We start from the raw sequence: 14,734 nt of genomic DNA, 5'->3' as shown, positions 1-14,734 counted from the left end.
AACTGAATTTGGGGGAGCCACATCCTCCTGTAATCTGAAAAGGCCCCTAACATCAGATTGAGCCCTTTTTTGAAGTTGCCATTTTCATTTTAACAGTGAAGCCTCAGGGCCATGCTAAGCTTCCATGGGGTCGAATTCCTGATCCAATGCCAGATGGGGACTTGCTGCAAAACAGTGTGGGTTGTGAATGCTTCTGTCTCTAAAAGGGCCTAGTGGGCTGCCAAAATTTGTTGCTCATTTGGTATGTACTGCCATTGGGGCAGATTTTTGGTCCAAACCTCTTGGGCAGCCACTAAAGCTGTGCTCAGTCCAGAGACTCCAGAACGCCTAATCTGATGTCTCCACTGATTCAAATCAGAAGTCTGAGCCCAGGGAGACAAAGAACAGAGCTTGCTGTATGCTTGCTGGACCAGTTATAAGACAGTTTGGTAAGGTTCTCCCAAATGGAAAGAAACTGGTTTGCATCTAACAACACAAATTTCAGTAAAATGTTAAGTATAGAACATGTTGCCCCCAAAAGGTGAAGACACATAATATGTGCTATGCCTGCCATAATGTAATAAGAGGCTTAATTATGAGGAATTGATGTTTTATGTGAGAGGGATTTCACACTCCTCAGCTGTCACCTGATGCCAAGAAACTTGAAGGAAGTGGCTGGTCCTTGGATTATATACAGGGTAATGGCCCATCCTCTCTGCTATAAATGTGTTACTAGGTGTAAGTCTTCTGGATAGCATCCTCAAAGGGCCCTGGAGGGAGAATGCCACTTAAATAATACCAAAGATGGCAGCGGGTTGGTTTGAATGAATTTAAATCTTGTCTGCATAGGGTATATGCAATAGCAGGGGTGCTTAAATAACCCATGGCAGCTAACTAAAGGTTCAAGGTGCACTTGAAATTGGAAGCGAGTTGAAGTTCTCAGTCTTCCATTGTCAGGACCAAGTGAAACACATTGGCTAAACCTAGGAGAGCAAAGTAAGGACCCTACGCTTTTTGGATGTCGTCTATCATCCCTATAATATTGGGAATGGGAGTCTTAATGGCAGAAACTTGAACATTCAAGATTCATTAGTCAATCGTTAATCTCCATTCATTGGTGGGCAGTTTTCACACTGGCCAGATTAGGCTATCAAAGTGAGACCTGGTGGGCTGAATGACCCCAGTGTCAAGCATATCTCTAATGACAGACCAAAGGCCCTGTGTACCCTGCTTGAGTCAATACTGTGGTGTATTTAGTGTTTATCCTAGTAGGGGCAATCGGAAGGTTCTCCTTTAGCAGGGCCTATATGAAATCCAGAATTTATCTTTATTCCACCAGGCATGTCATGAGGTAAGGGCGTCCATACCTATAATAGAAAAAAAGAGCCAGGAAGGCCACCACCACTGGCAACTGTTTTGAAAATATGGTGCCAGTAGGCATATCCAACTTTATTTGTACTACCTTTAGGGTTTTACCTGTTCTGACTCTAGGCTGTAGGAGGTTCTTTGGGGAATTTAGAAGGATTGCCTGGAATTACTATGACTTGGTCTCTGATGTTTAAGAGAGGCAAGGATATCTGGTTACTGCCTTTGTTCCTATGGAATACCAGAGTCATGAATAGGCAGTTGTCCCCAAGCGATGACAAGCTCAGCAGTTGTTCAGTTCTAGGATAATGCTCTGGGAGGTTATCAGGCCTGCAGGTCAGTGATGTTGTTTGGGGCAGAAAGAGCTTTGGGACCCCCTGCAAGGATCTGGACCATTGAAATTGGGTTCTGTTCCAAGATGATCACTAGTTTTTGAGAGGAACTTGTGCCAGAACTGTCCAAATATGAGATCATTGGGGACTCCCAGCTGGCAGTGCTGCCAAGATAAATCTTTGTGGTATTTAGGACCATTCTGGGTGTTGCTGCCTGTTGGGACTGGAATGGGGGCTACAGGAAGGTGGTGAGAAAGGTGCTGGCACCCACAGGCTGGCCTTGAGGTTGTGGGCATGTCTATTTTGCAGGGAGGGCATGTTTTATGTGCTGTAAAATTTCAAAAATTGGGAGATGGACTCCATCCTGAGGAGCTGTCGTGTCTATTCCCAGCATGGCTCCTGAATATTATGGGAGGGTCTCATAAAATGAAGATCGGCCCTGTCATTCGGTGAAGGGAGGCAATCCTCCATGGAAAAAGAACTCTCTGGATTCAGGGTCAATTGGGCCTCCTCAATGATTGGAAATGAAATCCAGAATGGGCTGCTATATCCAAAGAAGTGATAGACCCACTGGACCGTATCAGTCATGTGGGGAAGAGGCTGGGCCTCGTCTAATATCTTCCACTGGCTTTGAGTCTTTGTATTAATACCTATGGGGATAGAAGGGCAGACTCTCTGCCTAGCCATAAAAATCCAAGTAAGCAGAGACAAGATTGTCCCTCTATATCTTTAGGGCTTGTGTCTTCGGGTTTGGATTCTCCCTTGTGATCAGAAATCCCAATTATGACACTGAGATCATCCACAGCTGCGAGCTTTTGCTTTAACTCTGGATGAATTAGTCCTGCAACAGTCCCTATGAGGGATTGGAGGTTGGGTCACATGCGTCTCTACAGAATTTGACCTTCAGGCTTCAGAGGTTATTTATTTATTTATTTGTTTATTTATTTTGTAACTGCTAAACTTTTCCTTTTTGAGTTTTTTAACTTATTTTTTATTATTATGTTCAGTTAGCCAGCATAGAGTACATCATTAGTTTTTAATGTAGCATTCAATGATTCATTAGTTCTGTGTAACATCCAGTGCTCACTGAAGGTCTTTTAAAAGGTTAAGTATGTGGGGTTCTTGTAAATACTGGCTAGTTGACTCACATCCATGGGCTGAATAGCTCAGAGCCAGTATTAAACACTCTCAACAGCCAGTCAGCCCCTTTCCTTCCTCCTGCCTACAATCTTTTAAAATATTTTTAATCTTAAGGCATGTAAAGTTTCAAATTTCAGTTTCTAATTCTTTATTATTCCCCACAGATTTGACCTTGTGAATTGTCACTGTGGCAGCCGTCCCTAGCACATTGCGAGCTGCTTTCCACTCCAGGGTATCCCAATCCACCCCATTGGGTTTGGGATTATCCTCCACTAGCCCAGTGGTGGCAGGATCATTAAGGCTCACCCCTAGAATCCAAGACTATATAGAACCAGCTCCTTGGCGTGTTGGTACACCTCAACACTGATCAGTGCCACATTTATGAGTGTTTTACATTTAGTGGGGAGCTTGCTAATTTCCTTGAACATTTTAGTTGGTGCAGGCAGCAGGTGTTCAGGTCATTTGTATTAGCCATTAGATTTTGTGCAACTACACACCAGGAGTGGGACCCACGATACCCCACAGGGTCAGGAGACAAGCTGCCGCAGCAGGAAAGTATCCAGTGACAGAAGGACCACAGGCCTCAGTCACTCTTGCGTTTTTAAGGGACTGTGACTTCCCCAGTGAGGGCATCCCTATCATCCAAGTTAAAACTCAGAATCCTAGTGCCTCCCACAAGCAAAACCAGTCAGGTCAGGAGAGTCTCCCTCTCCTGGTAGGGGTAATGCACCTTTATCTTATCCCACACTTGGGCAAGATTTGCAACTCACAAGTTCACCTCTGTTAACTAAGGGCAATAGAACCTTGCCAAAATCTTAGCCAGCTATCCCTAACAGTCAGCCTCTGGATCTGTACTAAGAGTTGAGAATCACACTCAAAGTCTAATACCCGGTGCGGGTACCCCCTGGGCATTATTAATAAATGAGAAACACATCTATAGCCTCACAAATTAGTTCCAATTAGCAATACTCTTGAGGTCTTGAGGTTTGAGAGAACTCTGGTTGGTTTGGGGTTGTTTTGCTTTGTTTTGTTTGTTTTTTTGGATCTTCACTTTTGGGTTAGGAACTTGAGACAGCCCTTTGAACAGAGAGCATGCAACAGCACAAGCAGTGCGACTAAATTCCAGCAGGCAATGGACTCCTTCCCAGTGGACTACTTACCTGAGAAAGCTAGTCAGTGAACCCTTTGCAGCTAAAATGCATTCTTCATTATCAAAGGCAAACTAACTCAATCCTTCCTACTTGTGAAGCCAACTGTGACTTCGTTATGTAGACATTTGTTAAGTCGAGCCCCAGGTGGGCTGGTGAGCCCCAGCTTAAGAAAAGGGCAAAGAGAATTGAAATAGGTTTACTACTCCCACATCATGGAAGAAGTACAGTGCATGCCTCTAGGGGCCAAACAGGAGGGTCGAGACAGTGCAGGCAGAGAGACAGGACATGAGGCACATGCCCTTATTAGTGTTCCTAGGTAGAAAATTTGGGGGTTTCTGGGCTAAGTCCATATTGGTCAATTCAAACCAAAAGGAAAAGTTTTTGGTAAGCTCTGCAGAGGTCTTACCCAAGGAAGTGCTCCAAGGGAAGGCCCTGGGAGGCAGGGGAGACTGTTGATCCCAGGGCCATTGAGGTGCCTCTGCAGGCTATTGTATAGCTGGTGCTGGTGCATGAACTGCAGGAGGGACAGATTCAGTTCAACGCCTCAGTAGGCTGCTTGACCACACAGAACAGATGACAACATTGTGGAGTAGTTAGCTAAAATCTCAATAGAGGCAAATTAAAGTCTTCTTTTCAGAAAGTTTGCTCAGATTGCAGATTTAAATACTAGTTCTATTTCACTGTTTTTATTTTCTTCTCAAGAACTGAAGTATATGTTCACATTATAGCCACTGTGCTGTCTTCCAGCTCAGACACCTTCTCTCTGACCATTTTTTTTCCCCTTTATTTCCTCACTGCCTGTTGTTTGGTTATCTCTTGCTTTTCTTCAACTCCTTTTTTATTAAATTTTCTTTCAAACCTATCCTTCATTGTCAACCTTATGATTTAATCTTCACTTCTTATGTTATTGTGTCTTCTTCTATTTCTCTCCTGAGTTCCATCAAGTCTTTTTTCATTTGTCACCTTTCCTCTTTTTGGGGGGGGGGGGTTCTATTTTGGTTCCTAATTTTTCTTAGTTGTTCATATTTCCAGATGTTTGTTTTGGATATTTAATTAAGTTTAGAGTATCGTGTTACAATTTTGTTTAGGTTTACAGTTGAGTTTGGGGGTAGAATGTTTATCAGGTTAAGGCCTTGATTTGCCTTTTCTGGTTTTTATAGAAGTTTTGTATTCATGAGACCTGCTTTTTTCTGTTTGTATTCATTTAATTGCCATAGTTCCTAGTTTGAAAGCATCATTTTCTGTCCAATCTGTCCTCTGCTGTGCCATTTTATTTGTTGGTGGTTGCGGGGAGGGGTGAAGAATTAGTGGCTATGTCTTCTGTTTCTGCAGGATTTTTAATTTTTTTCCTCTTACTTTCTTCTTTCTTATCACTGCTGGGTCTCCAGGGGATGTCTCCCCTTCTCGATATATCTGATTCTCTAACAGAAACTGTGCTTCTCCAACCAAGGCTGCCAGTTTGCCTCATTTGCAAGCCACTTCTCCTGAGTTTGGTGCTGCATGTGGCCAAATCCCAGTCTGTATTTATTATTTGTATGAAATAAATTTTATTTATTTGAGAGAGAGAGCGCACAAGCAGGGGAGGCACAAGGGCAGAGGGAGAAGGAGAAGCAGACACCCCACTGAACAGGGAGCTCGACTTGGGGCTTGATTCCAGAACCCTGGGATCATGAACTGAGCCAAAGGCAGACACTTAACTGACTGAGCCACCCATGTGTGCCTGTATTTGGTATTTTAACATTCAGCATTGGACATTCTGTTTCCAAGGAGGATTTTATCTGTGATTTACCTAGTTGTTCCTTGCCTCTCTGCTGCTTTCCACAAAGTTTCTTAGGCCTCCCCCTCTATGGCTTTCCACACCCACAAGATGAATGGATTTCCAGTCCTAGCTGTCGCATTTACTAATTTGGAGAAATTAATTGACCACTGTAAGGCCCAATTTTTCATCTGAAAATACATCCCAGCACAGAGCACAGTGCTGGTGTTTGGCAGCTGTTGCAGTTCTTGGCCTGGAAACTAAAGTCTAAAAGAAAGCCTGAAGCTACATACATGGAACTGCTGGCCTTGTAGAGCTGACCAATAATAACCCACCTCTCTTAAGGAAGCCAGCTCTTCTCCAGCAGCCTTAACCTACTTCCCATTGTAGTAATAGAAAAACCCAAAGGACAAAATATCCAAGTGCTTGTTGGGATCATAGCTGCACCAACCTCATACCTCCCAAAACATCTTCATCTTCCCACACAAGTATAACCAATACCCAGCAAATAAGGAGAGTGCTGTTGTCTCAATGGTTTCCAGTATCTCATTAGTGCTTTCCTCTATCTGTAGATGGTAAAGCTGTCATTAGGAGGTAAGCATGTAAAACCATAATTTTAGGCAGAGCCAGCTATTTCATAAACCTCATTTCAGATATTTTACAAAACAATAATATTGAATTTGTGGAGCTGATAAAAAGTACTCAGCTAAATGGTGTGGCCTTCCTTCCCAGGTCTGGATCTGGCCAGCAATATGCCTTCTCCTAGAACTTTGAAGACTCACCTGCCTGCTCAGTTGCTGCCACCTTCTTTCTGGAAAGAAAATTCAAAGGTAGGAAAAGCCAACTTTTCAAACCCAGTTTGAGTCAGTAAGGACAGAGAATATCTCCATCTAACTAGAAACAATCAAAGACATTGAAAGATAAATAACCAGTGGAGGTATAGGGCAGATGATGGGATTACTCCCACATTCCCACATACTCCATGTTGGATCCAGCTTCCCTTCAAAATATTATTTCTGGGTACATACTAGGAAATTTTCAGACAAAATCATTCTGGTTAGCTGCTGATTAAGCTATAGCCAGAGAGGAAGAGGTGAAACAAAGCACATATTTCCTGAAGAAGGATATTATCTTAGTTCAAATCATCTATAAAGAAGAAGTCAAGTCCAAGGAAGACATAAAAGGGATTTATTTAGGGAAAACCTGTGGAGAGAAAGGTAGAGCAAGACAAAGGAAGATAGTACCACACTGGCCACCCTTAGAGAAAATCTCATGGAGCAAAGCTCCCAGGAACCGCTATACCACTGTGTCCTCCATTTTCAAAAATTTTCATTTATTTTGACACTTTCAAATTCAGGTTTGATGTGCAATGTACATCAAATATACTAGTGTTTCTTTTTAATCTGCTTCATCAGGGACTCTTAAAGTCGATGATATATGGAATATAAGTCAAATATTGACTTATAAATTTGCCATGAAAAGTGTAGCCATCCAGCAGAATCAAATGCTTACATCAACTAAACCAGCATGTCTTCTCCTTGTGAACAAGCTACTTTAGAAACCCAGATTGAAACCTTACCAAGGTAACCATAAGGGTCAAGTCTGTGAGCCAAAACACTCTCTCCTCCATGCAGTGTTACGATACACAGTGCAAGTGATTGTTTTTTACTCTCTTTTTTCTGGGATTCTCTGCATCACCAGCTCTTCATCTTGCCCATCTCCAAACAAGGTACAATACAATTGAATGGGATTTTATATATCAAAGTGTTATCCCATTCCTGATCTGCTTCCCTGGGATTACACCCAGATCACCTTGACTTGTGAAAACTTTCTGCTTTGTACCCATAGATCGATAATTTCACTCATATGTGCCTGTTGCTGCTCAAGAAGCAATATTGTTTCCAAATGATAGTGTAAACACAATGTCAGAAAACATAATAACATCTTGTTAGTCATCATACTAGCACCTTCTTTTTATAAAATTAGGCCTTCTAAAAATGTAAAAATCTCAATGACACCACCTCCCTTTATCTTCTCAGTATTGTGAATTATTTGAGTAGGAAGTTACCTTAGAGAGCTTAGGCCAAGATTTTCATTTTATGATACAGTAGTAAGCTAAATATCCACCCCCTAAAGATATCCATGTCCTAATCACCAGAAACTTAATGTGACCTTATATGATATAATGAGCTTGCAGATGTGATTAAGTTTGGGATCTTGAGAAGGAAGGTTATATCCTGGGTTATCTAGGTATACCTAAATATCATCACAAGGATCCTTATAAGAAGGACACAAGAAGATCAGAGAAAGAAGTTAGAGATGTGACAAGTGAAGCCAGGGATTGGGTCAAGAGCCAAGGAATGTAGGTTGCCTCCAGATGCTAGCAACAGCAAGGGAAGGGATTCTCCCCTAACATCACCAAAGGGACCAGACCTACCAACAGCTTGACCTGAGCCTCCAGAACCATAAGAAAATAAATTTCTTATTGTTTTAAGCCACTATATCTTTGGGAATTTGTTACTGCAACCAGAGGAGATCACACAGATGGATCAGCAAAAAATGTATTGGACATTATGTCACACCCGGTCATCCGACTCTTACCACAAACACAATGAATATGTCCCCTGTCTAGCCCAGACTGCCCCTTTGCAATTACTCAGGCTTACAAAAAGGCAATAACTGACACAAGCATTAAGAAAATCATTTACAGCAACATGGGCGGGACTGGAAGAGATTATGCTGAGTGAAATAAGTCAAGCAGAGAGAGTCAATTATCATATGGTTTCACTTATTTGTGGAGCATAACAAATATCATGGAGGACAAGGGGTGTTAGAGAGAAGAAGGGAGTTGGGGTAAATTGGAAGGGGAGGTGAATCATGAGAGACTATGGACTCTGAAAAACAATCTGAGGGGTTTGAAGTGGCGGGGGGGGGTCAGAGGTTGGGGTACCAGGTGGTAGGTATTATGGAGGGCACGGATTGCCTGGAGCACTGGGTGTGGTGAAAAAATAATGAATACTGTTTTTCTGAAAATAAATTAATTAATTTTTTAAAAAAGCTAATATGCTAAAATATGCATTTCGTAGCCTGCATTTTCAGAAAAGAATATTAAAATTTTCTCAAATATTCAAAAAAAAAAAAGAAAATCATTTACAGGGGCACCTGGATGGCTCAGCTGGTTAAGCGTTGGCCTTTAGGTCAGGTCATGATCTCAGGGTCCTGGGACCAAGCTCCACATCCAACTCCCTGCTCAGCAGGGAGTCTGTTTCTCCCTCTGCCTCTTCCTCCCCTTGCTTCTGCTCTCTCTCTCTCAAATAAATAAAAGAAGAAAAGAAAAAGAAAGGAAGACATTTATATTATGGCAAGATGGTACAGCTGTGTCACACCTTTGGGTTCCCTACATGCTCTCATAAATATCAGAGAAAAATTGAGCAGTAGGAAAAGAGGCAGAGAAACAGACCTGGTCCATGTTCCTATACAGCAGCAGTCTATGGAAAGGCAGTAGGGAAAGCAAGAGCTTGGGACAATTGCCTAAGAGGGAAATGTCAGTGGGTGAGTGGTTCTGTTAGGACACAGAAATTCTGCTCAGTGAGACATGTGGAAATGCTTGAGAAACCATTAATGTGCACCTCCATCCCAGCTCTGCTGAGAATGCACACAGCAACACAGGTGGGCAGGAAACAGCAGGACAAGAAGCCAAGAGGTCAGCTCTCCCCAGCCATACCACAACCCTGCTTTTCCAATAAGAAGAATCATCACAAGCAGTTCCAAAAACAGACTTAGCACTGCCTTCAAAGATCCTACAATCTTACCACAAATGAAAAGTATGAATGATCATTCATCTATAAGGCTGAAGTTCATCATGTACAGGGGAGACTAGACTAGACGGCTGACTGCTTTAGCTAACCCCTGTGCAATAACCGAATTAGAGTCCTTGCTTAGTATGAGCCAAGGAAGACCTACTTTTCACATACTGGAAAATACAACAGTGGCCTTCATAAATACTGTAATTAGGGCAACTATAGTATATCTCCTTCAAATCAGGATACTTTTGAGAGGGGGGAAGCATGCTCCTAATCATTATCTAAGACAACAGATATACATTGGAACACTGTCTATGCAAACTGGAAAATGTGGTCATCCTGCTTGCAGAAAATGCATGCAAGTTCAGTTACTCAAATAGGATAATCTAAGATTCTTCTAATGTCATGGTCCTCTGCATTAAGCAATAATTTTCTCTATTTTGTTTGCTGTCTGTCTCAATCGCCTTGCTGGTTGATTTCAGATTATCTATGTGGCTAGAAATCCAAAGGACTGTCTGGTGTCCTACTACCATTTCTCAAGAATGACTAAAATGGTGCCTGACCCGGGTACATGGGAGGAGTATATTGAGTCATTCAAAACTGGAAAAGGTAAGTTAAAGGAAATTATGGGCTCATGTTTGCTCATTCATTTTTCACATTTCCTTGTTCACTACTGACATCAGAAAGGAAGAGTTTTCACTGAATGATTGTGGTCATCAAGGTCATGGGAGCGTGTCAATGACATATACAAACTGGATCATTTGGGGAGAATTTAGCTAAGAGACTATTTAGAAAGCACAGGCAGAGTTTAAAGAAACCAACAGGTTTTGAGGTGAACACCAGCAGGGAGCCATTGCCCCCTGGAGAGAGGACAAGGCCCCTTAATAGGAGCGGAGGCCTCCAGTAGGAGAAAGAGTCCACCACAGTGAGTCAGAAGGAAGGGCATCAGGGAAATAAACACATCCTTCTCACTCTCCTCCTGCCTCCAAAGCCTTTCAGGGCCATTTGTTGGCAAATCCCAGGTGGAAGCCTGAGCACAAAGGAGCCCACTGACACAGTCCTTCAAGGTCAACCTTGCAGGGTGGAGGAGGGTGCAGAATGGATTTGGCAGGGCCAACAAAAGACACCCAGTGCACCTCTCTTCCTCCAAGTCACTATTACAGAGAGTAAATGTGCCCAAATATCTAGTAAGTACAGATTTTTCAGAATGAAAATCAGCCCGCTAGGAGAGAGTGTTTACTGTGTACGCTAATCTAGGCACCATGCAGTGATGATGCAGGGGAAAGAAAGATTAAGAGCCGAAATATAAACCAAGGAATTCAGAATACTTGTCATTGCCTCCCTAAATATTAAAAAGTCCCTGTCTTCTGCAAATAAGAATTCTGGCCAGGGTCTTTGTCTTCTGCCTTTGTCCCTTTTATTTGATATATCCATGCTCATTTTGTAAGTTTCAAGTAAATATTGATGCCCCTCTTTCTCTCTTTTTCCCTCCAGTGCTGTGGGGCTCCTGGTATAACCATGTGAAGGGATGGTGGGATGCGAAAGACAAGCATCGTATTCTCTACCTCTTCTATGAGGACATGAAGGAGGTGAAAGACAGTACAATCTCCATTAGACCCACCATGTTCTCCAGTGCAGCAAACCACATTTGGGACCCTGGCATGTGGGCTTGTCATAGAAGAGCCTTCAGTGCAAGTCCTTTCTCTCCATGACACTCTTCCCAACTCAGTTTTGTCCTCAAAAGTTCTAGCTACTTTTCTGCTCTTCTCAATTTTCTTTGCTTCAGTTCACCGTTTCCAGAAGATCCTTCCCCCTAAGGAAATATCACATGTCTTTATAGTTGAATTAATCCTGACACTCATGAATCACGTGTCTTCAGCTACAAATGGGTATCATCTCATTTTGATCTCATGAAATTATTATAAAGATTTATGAGATTACATTTGTAAAGTGCCTAGTTGTGTTCAGTGAATGCTCAAGGAAAGTTTACTTCCCCCTGTTCCACACCCCAGACCCACATCAGAAATGAAGTTTAGTCCATATAAACATAGGCAGGATTGGTCCCACATACTGTGGCAGAGGACAGATTTCTGCTTTTCAAGTCACTGTGTATGAGAAGCATGACAGATTCACTCTCACTGCTCTGAGGGTTAGTATCCTAGAATTGCAAACTACTGATCATGCCAATGTTGAGAAATACACTTAAAGACTATAGCTCCCTGGAGCATCTAAGTGGCTCAGTCATTTGAGTGTCTGACTCTTGGTTTCAGCTCAGGCTGTGATCTCATGGGTCCTGGGAATGATCCCTGTGTCCAGCTCCATGCTCAGTGGGTCATCTGCTTGAGGATTCACCCTCTTCGCCCTTCCCCCTGTCCTTTCTCTATCAAGTGAATAAATAAATCTTTTTTTAAAAAAAAGTGTTTTAGCTCCTTTTCTGCAACTCTTTGATCAGAAAGAACCAGTGCACAATAATTTGAATTTCTGGGTCAACTTGAGATCTCTTGCGTCTATCCCCTTACTGAGCTTCTGTTAAACTCAAAGATACTTTTGCCATCCTTTATATCTCAAATACAAGAGTATATCATACTGTGCTTCACCTGCAACTTTTTCCCTCCTTTATACAACCTTTCCTGATCTCTGCCAAGACACACAATTACTCCCTTCAACAAATCTCATGACACTGTCTGTGTGCCAGCAGCATGTTTTCTGGGTGAGGTTTTGCAGTTAGTTATGTCTTCATTCATCCCTCTATTGCAGGGTGAACTCCTGAGGGCAGGGACAGCTCTCATCTTTGTGTCATGGCAGCAACTGAGATGGTACAGTGCCTTGCGCATAGTTATCACCTAAGGGGTAGTTGTTGAATATATTTGAACTGATCCCTTAACTTATTCCTCCCAAATACTGTTTGTTCAAACAGAATGTCATCTGTAATAGAAAACCCAAATTTATTTGCTTTGTATAATTGCTCTACATATAGGACCCAAGGAGGGAAATTCAGAAGATATTGAAGTTCCTAGAGAAAGAAATGCCAGAAGAAGTCCTGAATAAAATCCTCTATCACACCTCCTTCGACGTAATGAAGCAAAACCCAATGGCCAACTACACCACTTTGCCCACCATCCTCATGGACCAATCTATCTCCCCTTTTATGAGGAAAGGTATGTAAGATTTATATTCTCAAGTGCCAGATTGGACTCTGTGATATCCATCATCTTCTTAGATTTCCCAGTCATGTTTTATGCCCCATTATTCACTCCTGTCAATGACACTACTGCATAATTTTTCAGAGGCAAACTTCCTTCTTTCCCCCATTCTTGTGCTGGTTCCAAGGATGCATGCTCCCTCCTCCCTGTACTCCTACGGCAACCTCTGAGATTTTGCCTCATTTCAGGGATGCCTGGGGATTGGAAGAACTATTTCACTGTGGCCCAGAATGAAGAATTTGACAAGGACTACCAGAAGAAGATGGCAGGGAGCACCCTGACCTTCCGCACAGAGATCTGAGGGCAAGAGGATGATCTGTCAGTCAGGATCTCCTTCCTAGATTTTAGACATGTGAGCCTCATAATCAAGGATACTTAAAACTACCACACACCCATCCTCTAATCCCGACCTTTCCTACACTACCCATAGATTCTATGCCACTATGATATACTTCATCCCAGTATAATCAAATCCTGGGTAGAAGTTTGATGAAATAAAGTCTTGAGTAGAAGTTTAAAATTAAATAACATGACCATTCACATAGACAATTATCTGTTGTGTAACACTAATCTAGGCACCATGCAGTGATGCAGGGGAAAGAAAGATTATGATTCCTGGCCACTACACAATATTTCATGTGGCCATAAATCAAAGAGCTGAAATATAAACCAAGGAATTCAGAATACTTTTTATTCTCTCCCTAAATATTAAAAAGTCCTGTCTTCTGCAAATAAGAATTCTGGCCAGGGTCTTTGTCTTCTGCCTTTGTCCCTTTTATTTGAGATATCCATGCTCATTTTGTAAGTTTCAAGTAGATATTGATGCCCCCCCTTCTCTCTTTTTCCCTCCAGTGCTGTGGGGCCCCTGGTATGACCATGTGAAGGGATGGTGGGATGCGAAAGACACATGACATAACCCCATCACTAGCTCGCAATAGCCTGGCTGTACAGACGCAGAATTCATGAAAGCAGAGAAATAAATAATAGAACTTCAACACAAGAGAAAGTGAACGAGAAGCAGAGGAGAAGTGAATGCTATGGAGAACGCATAAAAGGAACCAGGGTTTATCCTTAACCAATAAGAATGAAACACAGAAGATGGTCCAGCTCTTGGAGGTATTAGGTTATGAGACACAGATAGTGCTAATGAGCTGTGCCTGATTCAGGCGGTCTCAAGCTGGATATGGTCTCAAGACCAAAGAGAAGGGCCAGAGTGGGAATGACTGATGAGCAGCACATGACAAACAATAAACAGTTCACTTCTGAGGCCAACACAAAGCTGGAAGGCAGAAAATATTTATATTTCAGATGGGCTAGAAGGGGGGGGAATCCTTAAATTAGTCTTCCCTCCCCCAAATAAAATAAAATACCAGCACCACATGCACTTCAAGAAAATCTTAACTATGAAGATCACATTTCATGCTTCTTAAAAAGAGGCTCTTAGGGGGCGCCTGGGTGACTCAGTGAGTTAAAGCCTCTGCCTTCGACTCAGGTCATGATCCCAGCGTCCTGGAATCGAACCCCGCATCGAGCCCTGCACTGAGCCCCGCATCGGGCTCTCTGCTCAGCAGGGAGCCTGCTTCCCTTCCTCTCTCTCTGCCTGGCTCTATGCATACTTGTGATCTCTGTCTGTCAAATAAATAAATAAAACAATCTTAAAAAAAGAAAAAAAGAGGCTCTTTTCAAAATTATCAGGATTGCCAAATTATTCAACTACACATGTAATCATGTTCTGTCTTTTTTTTTTTTCCAAGAAAACCTGTCTCAAGAAAGTGACAGCATTATTTACATAAGTAGTGTGAAGATCAGTGTATTATTTTAAAAGAATGCCAGGGAGGTGCAGCCTGTGGGAGTGGTGCTTTCCAATGCCACTAAATCTTAAGATACAGGAAAATAACAATCCCACCCAGGAACAAAGCCCTGTTTGCATTCTATCGTGTTCTCCTTTCTAAAGTAAGTATGAAAATCATTAACCTCAGTGACAAATAATCCGATACAGGATTTC

General features: G+C 42.3%; 1 protein-coding gene across 2 annotated transcripts in view; it reads left to right on the top strand.

The window, feature by feature from the left end:
* Positions 1-14,244, top strand: part of LOC116595393 (sulfotransferase 1C1) — a 49,271-nt gene extending 35,027 nt beyond the window's left edge. For both annotated transcript variants that reach the window (XM_032351657.1, XM_032351656.1), the window contains exons 4-8: positions 6,456-6,553; positions 10,009-10,135; positions 11,021-11,115; positions 12,504-12,684; positions 12,918-14,244. In XM_032351657.1, coding sequence (XP_032207548.1) covers positions 6,456-6,553; positions 10,009-10,135; positions 11,021-11,115; positions 12,504-12,684; positions 12,918-13,030 — 614 coding nt within the window. In that variant the 3' untranslated portion in view covers positions 13,031-14,244. The remainder of the gene's footprint in view (positions 1-6,455; positions 6,554-10,008; positions 10,136-11,020; positions 11,116-12,503; positions 12,685-12,917) is intronic.
* The last annotated feature ends 490 nt before the right edge of the window (positions 14,245-14,734 follow it).

Source organism: Mustela erminea, chromosome 7 (genome assembly GCF_009829155.1).
Source record: "Mustela erminea isolate mMusErm1 chromosome 7, mMusErm1.Pri, whole genome shotgun sequence".
NCBI classification, from domain to species: domain Eukaryota; kingdom Metazoa; phylum Chordata; class Mammalia; order Carnivora; family Mustelidae; genus Mustela; species Mustela erminea.
The sequence above is the reverse complement of the archived record's forward strand: the minus strand, read 5'-3'. Positions and strand labels throughout refer to the sequence as shown.